General features: G+C 43.3%; 3 protein-coding genes across 4 annotated transcripts; all 3 read right to left on the bottom strand.

Moving 5' to 3' along the window:
* Window positions 1-3,340: 3,340 nt before the first annotated feature.
* Window positions 3,341-4,443, bottom strand: LOC146553239 (myeloid-associated differentiation marker homolog). Its single transcript, XM_085254557.1, has one exon. It carries the CDS (start codon window positions 4,333-4,335, stop codon window positions 3,454-3,456), a length of 882 nt encoding a protein of 293 aa, XP_085110683.1. The 5' UTR covers window positions 4,336-4,443; the 3' UTR covers window positions 3,341-3,453.
* Window positions 4,444-5,280: 837 nt separating this feature from the next.
* On the bottom strand, window positions 5,281-13,456 carry LOC146553238 (myeloid-associated differentiation marker homolog). 2 transcript variants are annotated; one of them, XM_085254904.1, is made up of 2 exons: window positions 13,410-13,456; window positions 5,281-7,556 (listed from the first exon to the last, which is right to left on the bottom strand). In XM_085254904.1, exon 2 carries the CDS (start codon window positions 7,490-7,492, stop codon window positions 6,611-6,613), a length of 882 nt encoding a protein of 293 aa, XP_085111030.1. In that variant the 5' UTR covers window positions 7,493-7,556; window positions 13,410-13,456; the 3' UTR covers window positions 5,281-6,610. The 2 variants fall into 2 exon arrangements, with proteins under 2 accessions (XP_085111030.1, XP_085111029.1); XM_085254903.1 differs by lacking the exon at window positions 13,410-13,456 and adding an exon at window positions 12,913-13,020.
* Window positions 13,457-14,028: 572 nt separating this feature from the next.
* On the bottom strand, window positions 14,029-20,065 carry LOC146553237 (myeloid-associated differentiation marker homolog). The gene is made up of 2 exons (XM_085255205.1): window positions 19,912-20,065; window positions 14,029-16,587 (listed from the first exon to the last, which is right to left on the bottom strand). Exon 2 carries the CDS (start codon window positions 16,504-16,506, stop codon window positions 15,625-15,627), a length of 882 nt encoding a protein of 293 aa, XP_085111331.1. The 5' UTR covers window positions 16,507-16,587; window positions 19,912-20,065; the 3' UTR covers window positions 14,029-15,624.
* Window positions 20,066-20,626: the final 561 nt, after the last annotated feature.

Genomic DNA, 20,626 nt, shown 5'->3' with positions numbered 1-20,626 from the left:
CCTTTTAGATCGGCGTCTGCACTGGATTGCAACATACAGTGAAGACAAATCACATTAGACCACTGAAGAAAAAGCATTTTGCATCTGAGACAGCCTTATCTTACCCAAGCTTTATTATGGCAGAAAAGTAAAGGAGCAAGCATCCAAAAAAGATCTACCTATTCAGCTAAGCTGCAAAATGTACTATTAAAGGAATGCTCTGTTTTCAATGTAAAATACATTACAATAGATAGAGTTAAAGAGGACCAATTATGCTCATTTTCAGCTTCATATTTTTACACTTAGATTCCACTGGAGTAGCTCTGAATGAGTCACTGTTTAAATATTCTTTGTTTATCTTATGCTGGGCCTTGGTGGAGCCCCTCTCCACTGTTCACTTGCAGTTCATAAACCTTCTGATAACAACAAATGTTAGCTCCTTTTCCTCTCCCTTTACCCGAATTTCCTTCTCATTGGCTGTCCCTTATAAAGAGGTTTCATCAGCAGGGGTGTTTGAAACACACAATATGTTAACTAATCTCCTATAAACTTATAAGGTTTATACTTACATTATAAACCTTATAAGTTTATAAGGTTTATAATGTAAGTATACATCTAAATGTCTCCAATTACTTTGGACCTTGTGCTATAATCTGTTAAATGCTCTTGAGAAGAACACGGGTGGGTACTTGCTAGGCTGACCTATAAATAAGAGACTGAAGACATCAGTCTCTTTGTTTGGCATAAAAAAAAGTAACAAAGTGAGAAGAGAATATTTCTAAAGCTTTTTGATCACCATCTTCACTTTTTGTTGATCCCCCAATGGAAGTAAAAAGAGATCAAATTGTGGTTTTATGAGGGGGTCTCGTGTTTGACTGTTTCTTGACTGACGTCACATAACCTTTGATAAAAAACACGACTTGGTGCTTTACAGGCTCTATAACACACTGATTTTTATGTGTGGTAAAGTGTTGAAGTTCCCCTTTAAAATAAAAAGATGATATGAGACTGTGCAGCAAGAAGCTAAATTCAACACGGCAGAGGGTCAGTGTAAAGTCAGAGGACACAAACATGTTGAAAGCAAATGAGCATATTGGGAAACTTACTTCTTTAAATTACTTAATTTGTTACACACACACACAGCTTGACCAGCTATTAGCCATTAAAAATCAGGAAAAAATCAGGTTCGGGCCAAGCAGAAGGCTGTGTACAAGCAGTTTCAGGAAGATGAGAATGTATGCATGTCAGCACTGCTGCACATTTCAGGCTCTCAGCACATCTGTGCATCTCTGTTAATTAGCCACATGTTCTCAGTTAGGTATTGTGCTGTCATTCAAGTGCTTGTTGTTCCACATTTAACTCTTGGCAGTGTTTGGAACAACACGTCTGCTCTTCCAGTGGAAACATGATGCTGCGTAAGAGACAGAGTTCTTTCTATGGCCTCTTTCAGTTGAGATTGTATCAAGCTATTGTAGTGCTGCTGACTTACTCTTTGTTCTTCCTGTGAGTCAGAGTGGGATGGCCAAGAATTAATTTAGTAACGTAGGGTAAGGAAGCTGATCTGCACAGGACCTTTGTCCCTATAAATGAAACTTATACGAGATGGAGTAAAAAATCACACACACACAAACACAATAGAGTTAAGATGTGTAATGTTTAATTATTGCAGATTGCACAATATTTCTTTTATTAAAATGAAAATGTGCAGAAATGAAACGTTTGTTAAATCAAAGTAGTAAGATGGGTCTGATTTGTTTTTATCTGTTGATTCAAAACAGATTTTTAAGACTTTAAAAATCCCTAAACCATTGCAGCAAAGGTGTTTTTAATGCAGAATAGTACAGTTATTCTTTTCTCCTTCATTTAAAATCCAGACACTGATCAGCGTTTAGCAATACTGGCTTTAAGTTACTACATCATGCAGGAAGTTGGACCAGGATTGGCCTCCAGTCAAGTCGTGACTAGACTGGTAAACATCTTGACCTCTCTTTTTTTGCATGAGCTCAGAGTCCTTTTCCTCTATTAGCAGATGACCTAGTAAAGAGTCTTTTTTGTTAAATTCTGTGCAGGTAAAACATCGAAGTGACATGACAGAGAAAATGCAGAACAACATTTTGATGATCACGAATTTCAGTATAATTGAAATCCCAAAGGGGACATTTCTGGTATAAAGATAACATAAAAAGTCTTCTGTGTTCTGTCCACATTAATGACGATATATTGCTCGGGATGATAAACATGGTTAATCACACAAAGCTGTTAATTTAGCTTCATATTATTTATCTACCGACCACTTTTCTCATATATATGCTGTAAACCAAACTTTAAAAACTGTCTAGGCTGGTTGAAGCTGAGTCATCATGTTCATGATTTATGGTAAAGCCCTATTAACTCTGATCTTGCCAGCAGCTACAGCACCACATTCCCAGACCAGATGATCCAACATTTCCTTTAGAAAAATAATGTACAAGTCATTGTGTCTCGATTGGGCGTCACCGCTGTCTTGTTTCCTGACGATAGATTTACAGGCAACTTAAATATTCATAGTTTCCACTCTGCCCCCCTTGTAGCCTCCAGTGGTCAAACATTTACAGTTGGTGTGAATCACAGTTGTCACTGATTCACATCCTGGGGTCCGCACAAAGCTGGAGTCTCTCTGAGAACAGAGGTGGTGTTTTGAGCTGATGCTGATTGACAGTTAGTTTACTTAGTTAATTCATTTATATACTTTGTGAACATTCAGCACAATTAGAGATCAGAGTTTAACAGAAAATCAGGTTTCAGAAGAGTGATTAGGAAAACGTGGTGCTTTGCATCTATTTCAGTGGACAATCATGAATTTGATGAATGAAAATCAGTTTTAACAGTCAATCCTGAGGAATCCTAAACTGCAAGCATACACTCACTGGAAGCTTTATTAGGCATACCTTGCTAGTCCCAGGTTGAATGCCCTTTGTCCTTAAGAACTGCCATAATTTACTTAAATACATATAAAGATAACATCAACAATGTGTTGAAAACATTCCTCAATTTTGGTCCATACTGACACGACAGCATCACATCAGGGTGGCTGTAGCCGAGGAGGTAGAGCAGGTCATGTACTATTCCCTGGCTGCTCCACTCTGCATGCCAAAATTATTCTTGGGTATCCATAGTGCAAAAAATATCTAACAAAAACTCAATGCTATCTTTGTTTTTGTTCCTCTGTCTTATTTCCATGCACACAGCATTTTTTGAGTCTTCTTTTGGAAAATCTGTTGATAGCTTATTACAATCCAAATAATAAGCATTCCTGTATACATGAAAAAATGTATTAAAATGGGAACTGATCTGCCATTAAAAACTCCTACTGTCTGCCTCTATCAAAAGTCAAATTGCTTGCAGCAGTATAACTGAAAGCAGTTCCACAGCCTTGGACAAACTGGGCAAATTCAGTTTTATTTGGAGCATACTGCTACCCTTACTTCTTGTTTCTCATGCGTTGACAAATATCAGACGGGTGGAGTAGATCAGGTCTGCCAGGTAGAGGATGAAGTTGACACCGGTGAGTACAGCCACTGTCATGCCCTTATCCCATGAACACAACCCCAATTGTGTGTTGCAGTTGTATGGCCTATTTTTATTCCCACCGTGCCTGGGGTCAAAGTTGAAGATAGGCCAGATGATGGTTGCTAACAGGTAGAGAACCACAGCCAGCATGGCGTAGGCTGACAGGAACCGGGGGAATGGGAAAGGCAAGCACCCAGTACACTCGCCTATACAGAGCAGGATGATGGCTGCTGACAGGATGAAGCAGATGCAGTAGACAGCCATGCAGTACTTCAGTGCATGGTGATGGTCGTACAACACGGGATCAGTCACAAAGACAAAGATGATGCAGGCCACGAAGGTCTCACAGACTTTCAATAGTCCAGGTCCTGTGGCCATGTAGCCGGCCACCTCACCTGGACGCGCCTTGCTGATGCTCACCTCGCTTATGTAAGCAATGGTAGCCAAGCAAGAGAAGACGGCTACTATGATGCTGTAATCGCGGATTGTACTGGGGCCCATAGAACCTTTGAGGAAGTAGAGTGGGAAGATGATAGAGGCGGACAAACAGAGTAGGGCAGCGTAGCAGGCAAAGGTGATAGGGAAGTTCTTCCAGGAAACAGGGACTTTCGTCTGCAGACCGAAGAGCTCCACCAGAATCATGAGCAGAGTGCCGGCAAAGCTGAAGGCCCAGCAGAAGATGCACCAGTCTCCGGTGCCGGGGATGATCCTGGCACCATGCACAGCCACAGAGAATGCCACACAGGAGAAAGCCAGGGCTGCCAGCCGTGTCCACAGCAGAGGGTTGAAGTGGAGGACTATTGCCATGATGAGAGGTGAATTGGGCGATGAGAGAAGCAGAACAGATTCCTCCTATTTGTTGGAGTTTCCTCTGTCAGGCAGAGAAAATTGTAAGAAAAAGAAAATGATTAGTGGTATTCTAGAGTCTGATGCAACTTTTTATGGCTCCAGATGAAATACAAGCTATAACTATGTGAGGCCAGCAGTCTGTGCCCAAAGAGAGTCAGTCCTCCTACATAATAATTTCTGAGTGAAACAATGATGCCTTTGTATTTTCATGAATGGCTAAAACAAATGAAATGGTGAAAACACAAAGTGAAACTGCAAATATGACATCACTGTGATCAAACACATCACAACCCATTTGCATCTGGTCAAATCAGCTGGTAAACACACCAGCTTTTATTTCTCTGGTAGTTTATGTCATACAAGCTTGTATTAAACCCTGGATGTTTCCATTGTGACAGGTAAATGTGTATATTTATTGACTCATATTACCAATTATTTTCCTATGTGTGTGTGTCACACACTTAACTCATTCACTGCCAGCCATTTTCAAATGGCTGGCAGTGAAACACAACAGGACTTGCACCACATTTTTGTCTCACTGCGCAATCCCGTACGTGCGCAAACCCTGCACCTCCTTGCAGGTCTACTTTTACTGCTGGTGGGCTTCAGTTCAACTTACGTTGACTGCCATTGACGTCTATAGACGTCAATGGCAGTGAATGAGTTAATATTAAATATCTATACCAGATTCTGCAGCTTCTAATAAACTTTGACATATTTCAGTCTTGACTTACAAGGGGATTGACTCACATTGTGACATGACAAAGCTACACCAACAGGGTGGCTAAAAAAAAGTTTAGAGTTAAATAAAATGTTCAAATTGGACCATACAGGAGCTTTAAATAAACCAAAGCATAAAAACATGAAAGTAACACACAAACATCTGTTAATCATGTGGTTTTATTGAAACACTGGAATACATTTTCCTTCAACACCGATGCGGTTTCCACACTTGAAACAGCAGAGTATAAAAAATGTAAAGACTACAATCCTAAGAGCATGTAGACGGAGTGAAACCTTTTTTAATAGATTTCTATGAGCAGTACCACACAAACTGACATAGCATTAGTAGGTTCTTTGATATTTGGAGACACCAGAAATATAAACCCACAATGAAAACATTAATGCGTGCACTTTGACTATATGCTTTCCTTGTTTTTTTCAGATATGTTCTTACAATAGATTGTAGTTCGCAGACACACACATTCCATAACAAGAGCAAAACCTAGGCTACCAATCATCTTTAACATCATGTAAACCAATTCATAACTTCTTTAAATCATTGAAGTGTTGATATCATGAACTTAAAAAAAGACTAATTGCTAGAACCCAAAAACTCAACATTATCGTTGTTTTTATTCCACTCTGTCTTTTCTACATGCACACAGCATTTTTTTGAATCTTCCTTTGGAAAATCTGTTGACAGATTACTACTATCCAAAGCATCCCTGCATACATGAAAACTGTATTTTCTGTATTAAAATGGGAATTGATTTTTGAGTAATATCAGCAGATTCCAGCAATCACATTCAGGTCTCTATATAAAAGATAAGAGTCTATTTGGGTGACTGGAAGCAAATATTTGCCATTTACATGCCCCAACACATAAACAGAAAGTCATATTGTTGTATGTGTAGACACAACCACTAACTTGCTTCCAACTCCTCCCTTCTCTCTCTCTCTCTCTCTCTCTCTCTCTCTCTTCCTCTCTAAGAAATTCAGTCATGCAGTATACTTCACACAAAATTAAATTCGGCAAGGTTTCAGGGCTAATTTTTAAAGTTTCAGGCCAAAAAGAGCGCAAGATCTGTGTTTTGACCAGCCGAATATGTCAATCTTTGCCTATGAAAAGCTTTGTTCATGGTTTGAGCACACTCTCTTTTGAGTTTTTTAAAATGCATTTCCATATTTACTACTGCACAGTTACCTTGGGCCATAGGGCATGCTTTTCTCCTTCTGTCTGGTTCTAGCAAAAGTCAAATCATATCATTTTCAGGGTAAATTTCAAACAACAAATTGAGTCATACAGGATTTGTCTCAGCTGTGCTATCATGCTAAAGTTTGCTCTTTAGCCTCCTATCACGACTTGTCCTCTAGTGATTCCATTAAAGTGACCAGAGTGCTAAACTGAGTATGCTTGCAGCAGTAACAGTGACAGCAGTTCCAAAGCCTTTGTCAAAGTGGGCAAATTCAATTTTATTTGGAGCATACTGCTAGCCTGACTTCCTGTTTTTTAAGCATTGACAAATACTAGACGGGTGGAGTAGATCAGGTCTGCCAGGTAGAGGATGAAGTTGATAGCAGTGAGTAGAGCCACTGCCATGCGCTTATCCCATGAACACAACCCCGATTCTGTGCTGCAGCTGTATGGCCTATCTCTATTCCCACCATGTCTGGGGTCAAAGTTGAAGATAGGCCAGATGATGGTTGCTGACAGGTAGAGGACCACGGCCAGCATGGCGTAGGCTGACAGGAACCGGGGGAATGGGAAAGGCAAGCACCCGGTACACTCGCCTATACAGAGCAGGATGATGGCTGCTGACAGGATGAAGCAGATGCAGTAGACAGCCATGCAGTACTTTGGTGCATCATGACGGTCGTACAACACGGGATCAGTCACAAAGACAAATATGATGCAGGCCACGAAGGTCTCACAGACTTTCAATAGTCCAGGTCCTGTGGCCATGTAGCCGGCCACCTCACCCGGACGTGCCTTGCTGATGCTCACCTCACTTATGTAAGCAATGGTAGCCAAGCAAGAGAAGAAGGCTGCCACAATACGGTAGTCGCGGATCGTACTGGGGCCTGTGGAATGTTTGAGGAAGTAGAGTGGGAAGATGATAGAGGCGGACAAACAGAGTAGGGCAGCGTAGCAGGCAAAGGTGATAGGGAAGTTCTTCCAGGAAACAGGGACTTTCGTCTGCAGACCGAAGAGCTCCACCAGAATCACGAGCAGAGTGCCGGCAAAGCTGAAGGCCCAGCAGAAGATGCACCAGTCTCCGATGATGGGGATGGTCCTGGCACCATGCACAGCCACAGAGAATGCCACACAGGAGAAAGCCAGGGCTGCCAGCCGTGTCCACAGCAGAGGGTTGAAGTGGAGGACTATTGCCATGATGAGAGGTGAATTGGGCGATGAGAGAAGCAGAACAGATTCCTCCTATTTGTTGGAGTTTCCTCTGTCAGGCAGAGAAAATTGTAAGAAAAAGAAAATGATTAGTGGTATTCTAGAGTCTGATGCAACTTTTTATGGCTCCAGATGAAATACAAGCTATAACTATGTGAGGCCAGCAGTCTGTGCCCAAAGAGAGTCAGTCCTCCTACATAATAATTTCTGAGTGAAACAATGATGCCTTTGTATTTTCATGAATGGCTAAAACAAATGAAATGGTGAAAACGCAAAACTACAAATAATGAGTTCACTGTGGTCAAACCCATCACAGTCCATTTACATCTCGTCAAATCAGCTGGTGAGCGCGCCATCTTTTATTTCTCTTGTAGTTTATGTCTCATGAAAGCTCCAGACTTGTTCTCATAACAGAATTGCAGCCTCCAGTGGTCAAAAATTTACAGTCGTTGTGACAGTTGTCACTGATTCACACCCTGGGGTTAGCACAAAGCTGAAAGGAATCTCTGAGAAGAGAGGTGATGGGTACATGCATCATATATATATATATATATATATATATATATATATATATATATATATATATATATATATATATATATATATATATATATACACACACACACAGCCGCCCCAGGCAGGAATCGAACTTGCGATCCTCTGTTCCAAAGGCGTGTATGTATGTATGTATATATATATATATACATATATATATATATATATATATATATATATATATATATACACACACACACACACACACATATATATACATATATAGATATATACACATATATATAGATATATACACACACACACACACACACACACACATATATATATATATATCGCAAGTTCGATTCCTGCCTGGGGCGTCTGCATCCAGTAAGGGTCCTAAGGCTAGACCCCCTATGCTAAGCAAGCCTACCGCAGACATGACCGAGACAGATAAATATGAAGGCATGCCGAGTATAACCTGGAAGTCCCGAGGTCAAAATGGGAGATGCCCCCAAGGGTGGTGGAGAATGACCGAGCTAAGATCCTGTGGGACTTCCACATACAGACGGACAAAATGGTGGTGGCTAACCAACCGGACATAGTGGTGGTAGACAAACAGAAGAAGACGGCCGTAGTGATCGATGTAGCGGTTCTGAAAGCGGTTCACAGTGCTGCCCAAGAGCTGGGCCTTCAGGGAATGAGGGAGGAGTTGGTGCTTTGAACCATCTGACAAACATTAGAACGGTGGAACGTTTCCTTCTCTATCTGACAAAGGAGGAAGCAAGAAGGAACACGAGAAGCTGGAGAAATACCAAGGGCTCAGAGAAGAGCTCGAGAGGATATGGAGGGTGAAGGTAACGGTGGTCCCCGTGGTAATTGGAGCACTAGGTGCGGTGACTCCCAAGCTAGGCGAGTGGCTCCAGCACATCCCGGGAATAACATCGGAGATCTCTGTCCAGAAGAGGACCCTCAATCATCCTTGATGATGGGTCAGAGCGCACAATCCTTCTTCACAGTGCTGCCCAAGAGCTGGGCCTTCAGGGAATGAGGGAGGAGTTGGCGCTTTGAACCATCCGACAAACATTAGAACGGTGGAAGGACATTCCGTTTCCTTCTCTATAGCCCTTGGAAACGGTTCCGGATCCAAGATGCCACTGAGCTTGGGCTCGCCAAACACTCACATCCAGCACTGCAAAGGTCCTACCACCACCTGTGAGGTCTTCCACTTCATTCGTTCCACCAAGCTCAACCATTATTGCTGATTGGCTCTGACTACCCACATCTCCTGACTCCAATAGAGCCTGTACATCTGGGTCCATGGGGAGGACCAGCTGCACTCAAGACACGGCTGGGTTGGACTCTGCAGGGTCCAGCCAAGGTTCTTCTACATCAAGCCTCCACTCCTCAGTGTCTACTCACAAGCACCCTGACTCCCAGTGCTGAACTTCTCAGTAATGTAGCCAAGCTCTGGCAGATGGATGTTCTCCCATACCAGAATGAGAAAGTGGCCACACGTTCAAAACAAGATACCATGGCTGTCAAGATGCTAGAGGAGAAGATATGCCGATATGCCGCCCCGTTGCTGTGGAAAGAGGAACCAGTCCTGCTTCATTCCACTAAGGACTCTGTCCTGGGTCACATGCGAGCCACGGAGAAGCGCCTCCTGAAGAAGCCTGTACGAGCAGCCACCTATAACCAGGAAATTCAGAAGCTGGTGGATGCAGGCTATGTGAGTAAACTGACCATCGCGGACATGGATATAGATGGCAACACCTGGTACATACCACACCACATGGTTCATCATATTGGCAAGGATCGCATTGTATTCAACTGTTCTTTTGTGCACAATGGTACCAGCCTGAATCAGCATCTCCTAGCTGGTCCTACCCTGGGCTGGATGCTCCTGGGTGTGTTACTTCGCTTCCGGGAGTATCCCATTGCGGTGAGCAGTGACATCAAGGGGATGTTTCACCAGGTCCACCTCTTGACTCAGGACAAGCCTTTCCTCCGTTTCCTCTGGAGAGATGGATTGCACGAGGCAACCAGATGTCTACGAATGGCAGGTGTTGCCTTTCAGGGCGACATCCCTGCTGTGCCACCAATGCTCTGCAGCAGCACGTTCTGGATCACAGCAGCCCCAGCGAAGATACCCGTCACACAGTAGAGAAATGTTTCTACGTTGACAATCTCCTCCAGAGCTTCGCATCATTTCCTGAAGCCCAGCAACTGGTCAACAAAATCCAGCAGTTGCTGCTCACCAGTGGCTTCGAATTACGACAGTGGGCTTCTAACTACCCAGAACTCATCAGTCATATGCCACCTGGATCAGACTCACAGAGCAGTGAACTGTGGTTTTCCCCCAATGGGACTGATGTACCAAAGCGGACTCTGGGCCTGCAATGGCACTGTCAGTCTGATGAGCTCAGATATCAGATTTGGCACACCGAGCAGTTGGTGGAGCCCACAATGCGCAACATCTATTGGGTTCTGGCCAAGCAGTATGATCCGCTTGGCCTCCTCATTCCTTACACCACTCGGGCCAAAATCCTGATGCAGCATCTCTGGCGGAAAAGGAGAGACTGGGATGATCCGAATCTGCCAATCGACCTGCTGAAGCTGTGGCATGCATGGGAAAGTGAATTGATTCAGCTCCCTGATGTCTCCCTGCCACGTTGTTATGTGCAGCCAGAGACAGACCTATCCCTTTGCAAGCAGAGCATCCACATCTTCTCCGATGCATTTGAGAAGGCATATGGAGCTGTAGCCTACCTTAGGACGGAAGATCATATGGGGGGAATCCAGGTAGCCTTCCTAGCCGCGCTGATCTCGATTTGCTCCCGTCCGTCAACAGTCCATTCTGAGGTTGGAGCTCTGTGCTGCTCATGTGGGAGCCCAGCTTGCTGCCGTTCTCAAGAGGGAACTCACCCTTTGTATCTCAAGCATTGTCTATTGGACAGACTCCACTACAGTCCTGAACTGGCTCCAGTCCCAATCCCAGGCTCCAGATATTCAAGAGCTAACTGAAGGGGGCCTGTGGAGATATCCTGCCGACGACATCACTCGGGGATTACTGCTCTCGCAGCTCACCGCTCATCATCGGTCGCGCCGGGGCCCACCTTTTCTCTGGCAGATGGCATCATACTGCCCAGAGCTCCCGAACCACATTTCCCTTGATGATTCATCAGAGCTGCGGAAGGATAGCTTCTGATGTTGCTTCTTTCGGTGGCTTCCAGGACTTGCCTGAAGATTACGTTCGAGCTGTCCACGGGACAGCTGCCAACTCAACACCCACAGCAGAGAATTACTGGCAAGCAGAACTAGCATTCCTCCAGAAGGTACAGGAAGACAGTTTTCCTGAAGATTTTGTTCGGCTGTCATCTCACAAACCGGTAGCTGCCAGCAGTCGCCTACTTGCCTTAGCTCCTTAGTATGACCCAGAGGTTCAACTGATCCGTGGGGGGGGGGCTTCGCAGATGTGAAACCCTCAGTCAAGACATCTTGCATCCTGTCGTTCTTGACCCTCAGCATTTTATTACAAAGCACATCATCCAGGATTGTGATCGCAGGCTTGTTCACCCAGGCTCCGAGAGGGTCTTTGCTGAGCTCCGGCGCAGGTTCTGGATACTTCGAGGACAAGAGACCATCCGGAAGCACCAGTACAACTGTCCTGAATGCAGGAGGTGGCGCAGTCAGCCGGTCATTCCCAAGATGGTTGACCTTCCCTCATCCAGTTTAAGACTTCATCGCCCAGCCTTCTATTCAACTGGGGTGGACTGCTTTGGTCCATACCTTGTCAAGATGGGGCGGCGTACCGAGAAACGGTGGGGGATCATCTTCAAATGCCTAACCACCCATGCAGTCTACTTTGATCTGCTTGCCAGCATGGACACTGACTCATTCCTGATGGGACTGCGTCGTTTCATCGCGAGACGTGGGAAGCCCTTCGAACTACTGTCGGATCAAGGTACCAACTTCAAAGGTGGTAGCTCTGAACTCCAGGAGACTTTCAACGCCCTCGGCCCAGCTCTGAAGTCACAGTTGGCCAGCCAGCAGATTCATTTTTGTTTCAACCCTCCATAGGCTCCACATTTCGGTGGTTCCTGGGAACGGGAGGCTCGTTCCATCAAGTCTGCGCTGCATACCATTCTCGGCTTGCAGCATGTCACTGAGGAAGTCTTTAGGACGATACTCAGCAAGGTAGAGAGCATCATCAACTCTAAGCCGCTAGGTTATGTCTCCTCAGACATAGCAGATGCTGATCCAATCACTCCCAACATGTTGTTGATGGGGCGGCCTGATTCCAGTATGCCACAGGTCGTCTACCCAGAAGCAGAACTCCTGAGTCGTTGTAGGTGGAGGCAGTGTCAAGCCTTGGCGGATCAATTCTGGATCCACTACATCCGGAATTATCTACCTTCACTCCAGATGCGGCATAAATGGCAGCAGGAAAGAGATGAGTTGACTGTTGGCACTATCGTTCTCATTGTGGACCAGCAGCTCCCTCGTGCCATATGGCCAGTTGGTAAGGTCATCCAAGTCATCCCTGGAGCAGATGGCAGGGTTCGGAAAGTTCAGATACAGGTTGGAGACAAGACATACACCCGACCAGTGGCTCGACTCATCAGACTCACAGCTCTTCCACCGGAGTCTACTGCCTGACCTTCCTGAGTGAAGTGCACCTTTGCCCCGCAAAGTTGGGGGCGGCTGTACAAAAGGCCAGCCCATCGGCTGAACCGACGAACAGAGCCACATCTGCCGAGTAAATATATCAGCATACAGCTGTGAGCGGTGAGGCAACCCATCCTCTTCACCAATCAGAAGACACAATTCTACCTCATCATTACGCACACACTTCGACGCAGAGTTCGGTCGGAGCTGCAGGTGGGGAGAGTCAGTAGAGTTTTACTCACCGTGTGGATTTTCGTTCCTTGTGCTGTTAGCAGTGTGCGTCCATGAGACTGTAAGTTTCTGTGTTTATCCTGTTTGTTCTTTGCTGCAGCCATTATCCTCCCTTGTTTAAATCCTTGGCGCACACTTTGTTTACTGAATGTTACTGCCCAAGCAGCCTCTGCCATGCGGTCATTAAGGGACCGTCACTAATTTCTCATGTTGGCTATAGTGTAAAGTGCCTAGTTAGGGTTTATGCAAATAGTAAAATTAGCATTTGTTGATACTCCCTTATTTTGGTTGAACGTTCCACTACCCAGTATTGTTTGTATTGTTGTATTACACATTTAATTCACTCTGTTCACATAATCATGGAAGACTTTTATGTTCTTTCCAACAGAAACCACACCATCACTTCAACACAATGCATATAGCATTTTACAGCCTGTTAAATCCCCTCACTCACATTATGGATGTGTACCTCGGATTCTTGTTAAATAAATGAGTGAACGGCAGATACCTGAGTGGCAGTGGATTTTGTGGATAAGCCATCTGTTCTTATCGGACAACCCTGTTGAGATTGTGGATTCATAGAGTCAGCACCTTATCATCTTCATTATTCATAGTCAGGAGGTCAAGTCCATCCCTCTTAAAGTGACATTCTCCATTACAATGGCGTTTCACCTCAGTTTTAAATAGAAACTCAAGAAACTCAAAGAAGTTCAGTTGCTTTCTTTCCAAGCTCTTTAGACCAACACGCTGTTTTTTTTTGGCTGGAAAGGTGGAGGTATTAACATTAGAGTTGGTTGTGGGACTCACTTTTGGAGCCAGCCCTGTGTTGCCACTGAAGGTATTGATTTTTTTGGGCTCTTGCTTTAAACCCTGGCTGTTTCCATTTGGACAGGTACCTACTTATTTACCAGTTATTTTCCTATGTGTGTGTGTCACACACTTAGTATTAAATATCTATACCAGATTTTGCAGCTTCTAATAGACGTTGGCATTTTTCAGCCTTGACTAAGAAGAGGAGCTACACCAACAGGGTGGCTAAAAATAAGTTTAGAGTTAAATAAAATGTTCAAATTGGATCATATGGGGACTAAACCAAAGCATAAAAACATGAAAGTAACACACAAACATCTGTTAATCATGTGGATTTATTGAAACACTGGAATACATTTTCCTTCAACACTGATGCGGTTTCCACACTTGGAACAGCAAAGTATAAAAAATGTAAAGACTACAATCCTAAGAACATCTAGACTGAGAGAAACCTTTTTATTAGATTTCTATAAGCAGTACAAAACAAATAGATGTAATGAATATAACCTTAGCTGTGAGGGACCAGCATTAGTAGGTTCTTGGATATTTGGAGACACCAGAAATATAAACACACAATGAAAACATTAATACGTGCACTTTGACTATATGTTTTTCTTGTTTCTTTAAATCCATATATGTTCTTACAATAGATTATAGCTCACAGATATGCACATTCCATAACAAGAGCAAAAGCTAGCCTACCAATCATCTTTAACATCATGTAAACCAATTCATCACTTCTTTAAGTGGTTGAATTGTTGGGATATGAATTTAAAGAAATGACTGACTGATGCAACCCTGTCAGCTGCTTTGTGTACTGCAATGAAGTTTAATGATGCCATTTAAAAAAAAGGCCACAAAAGTCAGTCACATGGCACTGCAATATTTTCTGTAACAGTTAATCTGAAATGTTCACTGATTTTCTTTTTATATATACACTTTTGACATACACTCTGCCAAAAGTATCAAACAAAAACTCAACATTAGCTTTGTTTTTATTTTTCTGTCTTATTTACATGAACACAGCATGTAAATAAGACGTGGCCTTCTTTTGGGAAATCTGTTGGTAGATTACTACTATCCAAAGCATCCCTGCATACATGAAAAATGTATTTTCTGTATAAAAATGGGAACTGATCTACCATTAAAAATTTTGAGTAATATCAGCAGATTCCAGCAATCACATTCAGGTCTCTATATAAAAGATAAGAGTCTATTTGGGTGACTGGAAGCAAATATTTGCCATTTACATGCCCCAATACATGAACAGAAAGTCATATTGTTGTATGTGTAGACACAACCACTAACTTGCTTCCAACTCCTCCCCTCTCTCTCTCTCTCTCTCTCTCTCTCTCTCACTTTCTCTCTAAGAAATTCAGTCATGCAGTATACTTCACACAAAATTAATTCGGCAAGGTTTCAGGGCTAATTTTTAACGTTTCGGGCCAAAAAGAGCGCAAGATCTGTGTTTTGACCAGCCGAATATGTCAATCTCTACCTATGAAAAGCTTCATTCATGGTTTGAGCACACTCTCTTTTGTTTTTTTTTTCTTTTTTTAAATGCATTTCCATATTTACCACTGCACAGTTAGGGCAGCTTGGGCCATAGGGCATGCTTTTCTCCTTCTGTCTGGTTCTAGCAAAAGTCAAATCATATTATTTTAAGGGCAAATTTAAAACAACAAATTGAGTCACACAGGATTTGTCTCAGCTGTGCTATCATGCTAAAGTTTGTTCTCTAGTCTCCTATCACGGCTTGTCCTCAAGTGATACCATTAAAGTGATCAGAGTGCTAGACTGAGTATGCCACCATTTGCTTGTAGCAATAAAAGAGACAGCAATTCCAAAGCCTTTGTCAAAGTGGGCAAATTAAATTTTATTTGGAGCATACTGCTAGCGTGATTTCCTGTTTTTTAAGCATTGACAAATACTAGACGGGTGGAGTAGATCAGGTCTGCCAGGTAGAGGATGAAGTTGACACCGGTGAGTACAGCCACTGCCATGCGCTTATCCCACAAACACAACCCCGGTTGTGAGCTGCAGTTGTATGGCCTATTTTTATCCCCACCGTGTTTGGGGTCAAAGTTGAAGATAGGCCAGATGATGGTTGCTGACAGGTAGAGGACCACGGCCAGCATGGCGTAGGCTGACAGGAACCGGGGGAATGGGAAAGGCAAGCACCCGGTACACTCGCCTATACAGAGCAGGATGATGGCTGCTGACAGGATGAAGCAGATGCAGTACACGGCCATGCAGTACTTCAGTGCATCGTGACGGTCGTACAACACGGGGTCACTCACAAAGACGAAGATGACGCAGGCCACGAAGGTCTCACAGACTTTCAATAGTCCAGGTCCTGTGGCCATGTAGCCGGCCACCTCACCCGGACGCGCCTTGCTGATGCTCACCTCACTTATGTAAGCAATGGTAGCCAAGCAGGAGAAGACGGTTACCACGATACGGTAGTCGCGGACCGAACTGGAGCCCGATAAACCCTTGAGGAAGTAGAGTGGGAAGATGATAGAGGCGGACAAACAGAGTAGGGCAGCGTAGCAGGCAAAGGTGATAGGGAAGTTCTTCCAGGAAACAGGGGCTTTGGTCTGCAGGCCGAAGAGCTCCACCAGAATCACGAGCAGAGTGCCGGCAAAGCTGAAGGCCCAGCAGAAGATGCACCAGTCTCCGGTGCCGTGCACGAGTTGGGCACCATGCACGGCCACAGAGAATGCCACACAGGAGAAAGCCAGGGCTGCCAGCCGTGTCCACAGCAGAGGGCTGGAGTGGAGGACTATAGCCATAATGAGAGGTGAATTGGGCGATGAGAGAAGCAGAAAAGTTTCCTCTTATTTGTGGGCGTTTCCTCTGTCAAGCAGACAAATCTGTAAGAAGAAAAAGATAATGATTAGTAAGTGGTGTTTTAGAGTCTCATGCAACTTTTTATGGCTCTAGATGAAATATAAGAGACAACTATGCGAGACCAGCAACCTGTGCGCAAACAGGGTTCATCCGACTACATACCAGTTTCTGAGTGGAACAATTCTACCGTTGTATTTTCATGAATGACTTAAACAACAACTCAAATCCTAAAAACCCAATTCGAAACTGCAAATAATGAGTTCACTGTGGTCACAGCCCATTCACATCTGGTCAAATCAGCTGGTGAACACACCATTTTAATTTCTCTGGTAGTTTATGTCTCATACAAGCTCCAGACATTTTCTCACAACAGAATTGAAGTACCAAGTGCAGCCTCTTCCTTTCAGACATTGCTCAATAGTCATGTCCTCAGAGATGGGTGTTATGCTACAAACTCCCCAGACCCCTGTCTGTCATCTAGGGCTGCCACGATTAGTCGACTAGTCACGATTATGTCGACTATTAAAATTAGCATTTTACAATGACTAGACAATGAAAAACATTTTTAATGATGAAGAGAATGAATGCACTATTATTTTATTATAATCTTACTTTTTTGGGTGACAGTATAAAGTGTGTTTATACTCTTAATTTCTACTTTGAGTCTTCCTCAGATTGGCAAGTGTTCATTTAGTAAATGAAGGTTTGATTTAACCACAGCATCCACATGACCAGAATGCCAAACTTAACGCTTCAACGCAGAAGATTACAAATCCACAGGGGTTGGGGTGTCATACTGTCACAATGGTGGATGCACATGTTAAAGTGGTCAACACTTCAAATAATCAGGTCACCATTTTTAGTGGTAATCCTTTTCAGACGAAAGCTCGAGCTCCAGACAGCTCAGGCTCAGAAGCCCCACCCACTAAATGTTCAAACCTTCTGTTTGCAAGGGAAGAGAGTGGCTCTATGGTAGAAGTCAAACAGCTTTTCTGTTAATTTTACAAAGCTACAGAGCTGGAAATCAGCTAGGCACACTTTAAAATGTCAGAAAACAAAATTGCCATGACAGAGCTGAATGCAACGTTTTCACTCAAAAAGTACTTAACTTGATACAAATTGATACAAAACACAGCATCGCTGTTTTTGCCTTATATCTTTTGGTACACTTATCCCTCATCCTTCTTACCGTTTGCTCAATTTTATTGCTCAGCCTTCCACCCAAAATAATTAGTACTAGTGTTATCTCCAGACTTCATACCAAAAATTACTTACAAAATGCTTTTAGCGATCTGTATGCAAGTATTTTCCAGATAATATAATTTACCTCAAACTGCAACTGGTTGGGCAGCTGCACTGCACTGCAAGGTTGACAAGATTAGTCAACTTACAGAAGAGTTCATATCCTGTCATTGTGCTTGCTAATGCTTTTAGGAAAATTCTATATAGCAGCTGATCTACAGTGGTGTTTTGGGGGGTTGGATTTGTTTCCTTGTTTTTTTTTTTCCACAGCTAACATTTCACAGCTCAGATTCACTCTGGCAACACTGGCTGCCTTTCCTCCCTTTCCTCCCTTCCCCTCATGACACCTATTGCCTGCTTGGCTCCACAAGTGCTCCTCTCCTTACACAGCTTACACAGAGAGACAGTTATAAACATGGAGAAAAGGCCTGTTTACATTAGTCCTATTAAACATCTATGACACAGTCATGGACGAGGAGGTGAAAATCTAAACTGGTGGTGAGGTATCAAGACAAAGAAGTGGACAAAAAGAGAGAAATGGAAAAAAAAGACCATGCAAACTGATTCAGGGTGACTCACTTCACCCTAGGAGGAGGGGAACACGGGGGAAGCCCTGTGCCTTGGCCACAGAAGGACACATAGTTTAAACACAGTGATGGAGTGGAATAGCTGAAGGCTGAGTCACTACAAGGCCCCTTGCTTTCACCACTCCTCGTTTCTCTTTCTACCTCCTCCCCTATTTCTTATAAAAATTTTCCAAGTTACTCATGGGTTCCAGATGTGCTGCAGTCTGGCTGCTGCTGAACAACTGGTAACTTTGTCATGTTTGCCAAGTTTTGTCTTTTCTTCTCTTTTTCTTTCCTTGCTTTCCTCCTCGTGGTCTCATTTGGTGGCTGGCTACTCCCTCTCTTTTCCATCAGTTGTCCTCTTTCTCCCCCCCTGTTCAAAAGTCCCAACCCAGCCTGAGAGTCAGGGTACCGATTATGCTTTGTGTAAACCACTCAAAATAAATGAATATGGAGGGTCGTAATGGAAAAATCAGTCCCGCTACTCCTACTGCCATTGCTTTGCTACTTGTGGAATTGAATCAGGAAAGAATAAAGGAGAGAAAAATAGTCATGATAGAGAAAAAAGCGTGGAAAAAGTGTCGTCGCACAGCACAGCATGGAAATCACAAGGGGTGGGGGGCTTCCTTAATTGCAAGAGATGCTGAAAATAGAAAATAGATTATATCAGGATGTGACAGCATCATGCTCCTCTGCACAGTCGTTTTACACATATCACACGCACACACAAATGTTAAGATGTACTATCATGTCAAGATGTTCAGGAAACGAATGTTTCAGTGTCCCAGCAGAGAGGTCATGTGGTGTCCTTGTTTTGTTGCCATGACACAACATTAGTTACTCAATTTCACCTATAATCCACTTACAGAGATGGAGGCACAAGATGAACACTGTTGGCCAACAATTTCAGTATGTGCAAGTCAGAGCATGATGTCAGTGTATTCAAAACTGAGTACTGCGTTTTGAAAGGTTGATAGGATTTTTTCAGCAAATGCCTAAGTAGTCGAGGCACAAAATCCTTCTGATAAAAGGTACAGTGAGGATCACATTTTGCTTCTCTTCTCTTCACTCAACAAAAGCCACATCTCTTAATTAAAATTAAAGGAAAAACTTTAAAAAGAAGAAGAAGAAATATTTAGGCATATCAGGGAATAGGTAAAAGGAGAATGTAACCCCTTTGTAAAGTAAAACATGTAAGTTTGACAGCTCTGTTTTAGTCTCATGCAGTTCATTCATTGACAGTAAAGTGGGAGTGCCACTTGCCACACCCTGCTCCAACCACAGAAACACACCACACTGCAGTCTTTTATATAGTCTCAAAAACATATAACAAACATTTTCTTTTGAAAAATCGAACTACGCGATAATATTTAGTAAAACATCTGGATATTTAAAGTTACTCCTCGTGGTGGAAAATTCTAATTCGTCGAAAGCCTGTAGATTTTCAAAATAAAAGTGTAGACTAAGTAATCAATTCTTCTCAGTAAAGTCTACCACTGTGTGTTGTGAACTTTCCTGTACACTTCTCAAAACGCCTACCTTGATCGCAAAAACACCACAGCGGGAAGTTTCCTTTCTGCTTTTCGTTGCTGCTGCTGCTGCTGCTGCTCTCAGCTCCTGAGAACATGCAAGTGGTAGGAGAGCCGACGATTGCAGGTCCTCAGCCCCCTGGCTGGATCTTCTAGTAGCTCAGACGAGCTGCTCCCCGCCCAAAAAACCAAATTAGGCGTCAAATGTCTGCACCGTTATTCTCGTCTGACTTAAATCATCCTCCTTCTCCTCCTCCTCATCTCCCTCCTCCATGCTACCCAGGCTACTGCTCTGTTACTCTGAGCCCTCGTATCTAATCTTCCTAATTAGTTTAATACTATTTATTGGTGCAAAACTAATGAAAAGCAGGGAATCAAAATAATGAAAAGCTTCTGTGAGTGACTGCAGCTTTCTATGTGAAGTCTGTTAGCATGATATGCTTGTTGGAAATGCAGAGCTACCTGAAAGTTCACTTTTGATTGTGCCAGAATCCTTCTAGAAGCACGACTTGCCACCCATCGTGATATTTAACTATTTTGAACACTGACCTAAATTAATTTCAGTATCACTCAAATACATCTTGGACTGAAGTTTAAGGGAGATTTCACGAACGGCAAAGATGGTGGCAGAACCCAAGAAGCTGATAAGAGAAAATGGCTGGGAAATTAGCAATACCTTGCTATAAGCTATGGAAGCTTGTTTCCAAATCTGATTTGTATGTGCG

The sequence above is a fragment of the Mchenga conophoros genome, linkage group LG18, assembly GCF_057382185.1.
Source record: "Mchenga conophoros isolate Kocher_MC1m ecotype Shallow Benthic linkage group LG18, M_conophoros_male_GT1.1, whole genome shotgun sequence".
In the NCBI taxonomy this organism is placed as follows: Eukaryota; Metazoa; Chordata; class Actinopteri; order Cichliformes; family Cichlidae; genus Mchenga; species Mchenga conophoros.
The sequence above is the reverse complement of the archived record's forward strand: the minus strand, read 5'-3'. Positions and strand labels throughout refer to the sequence as shown.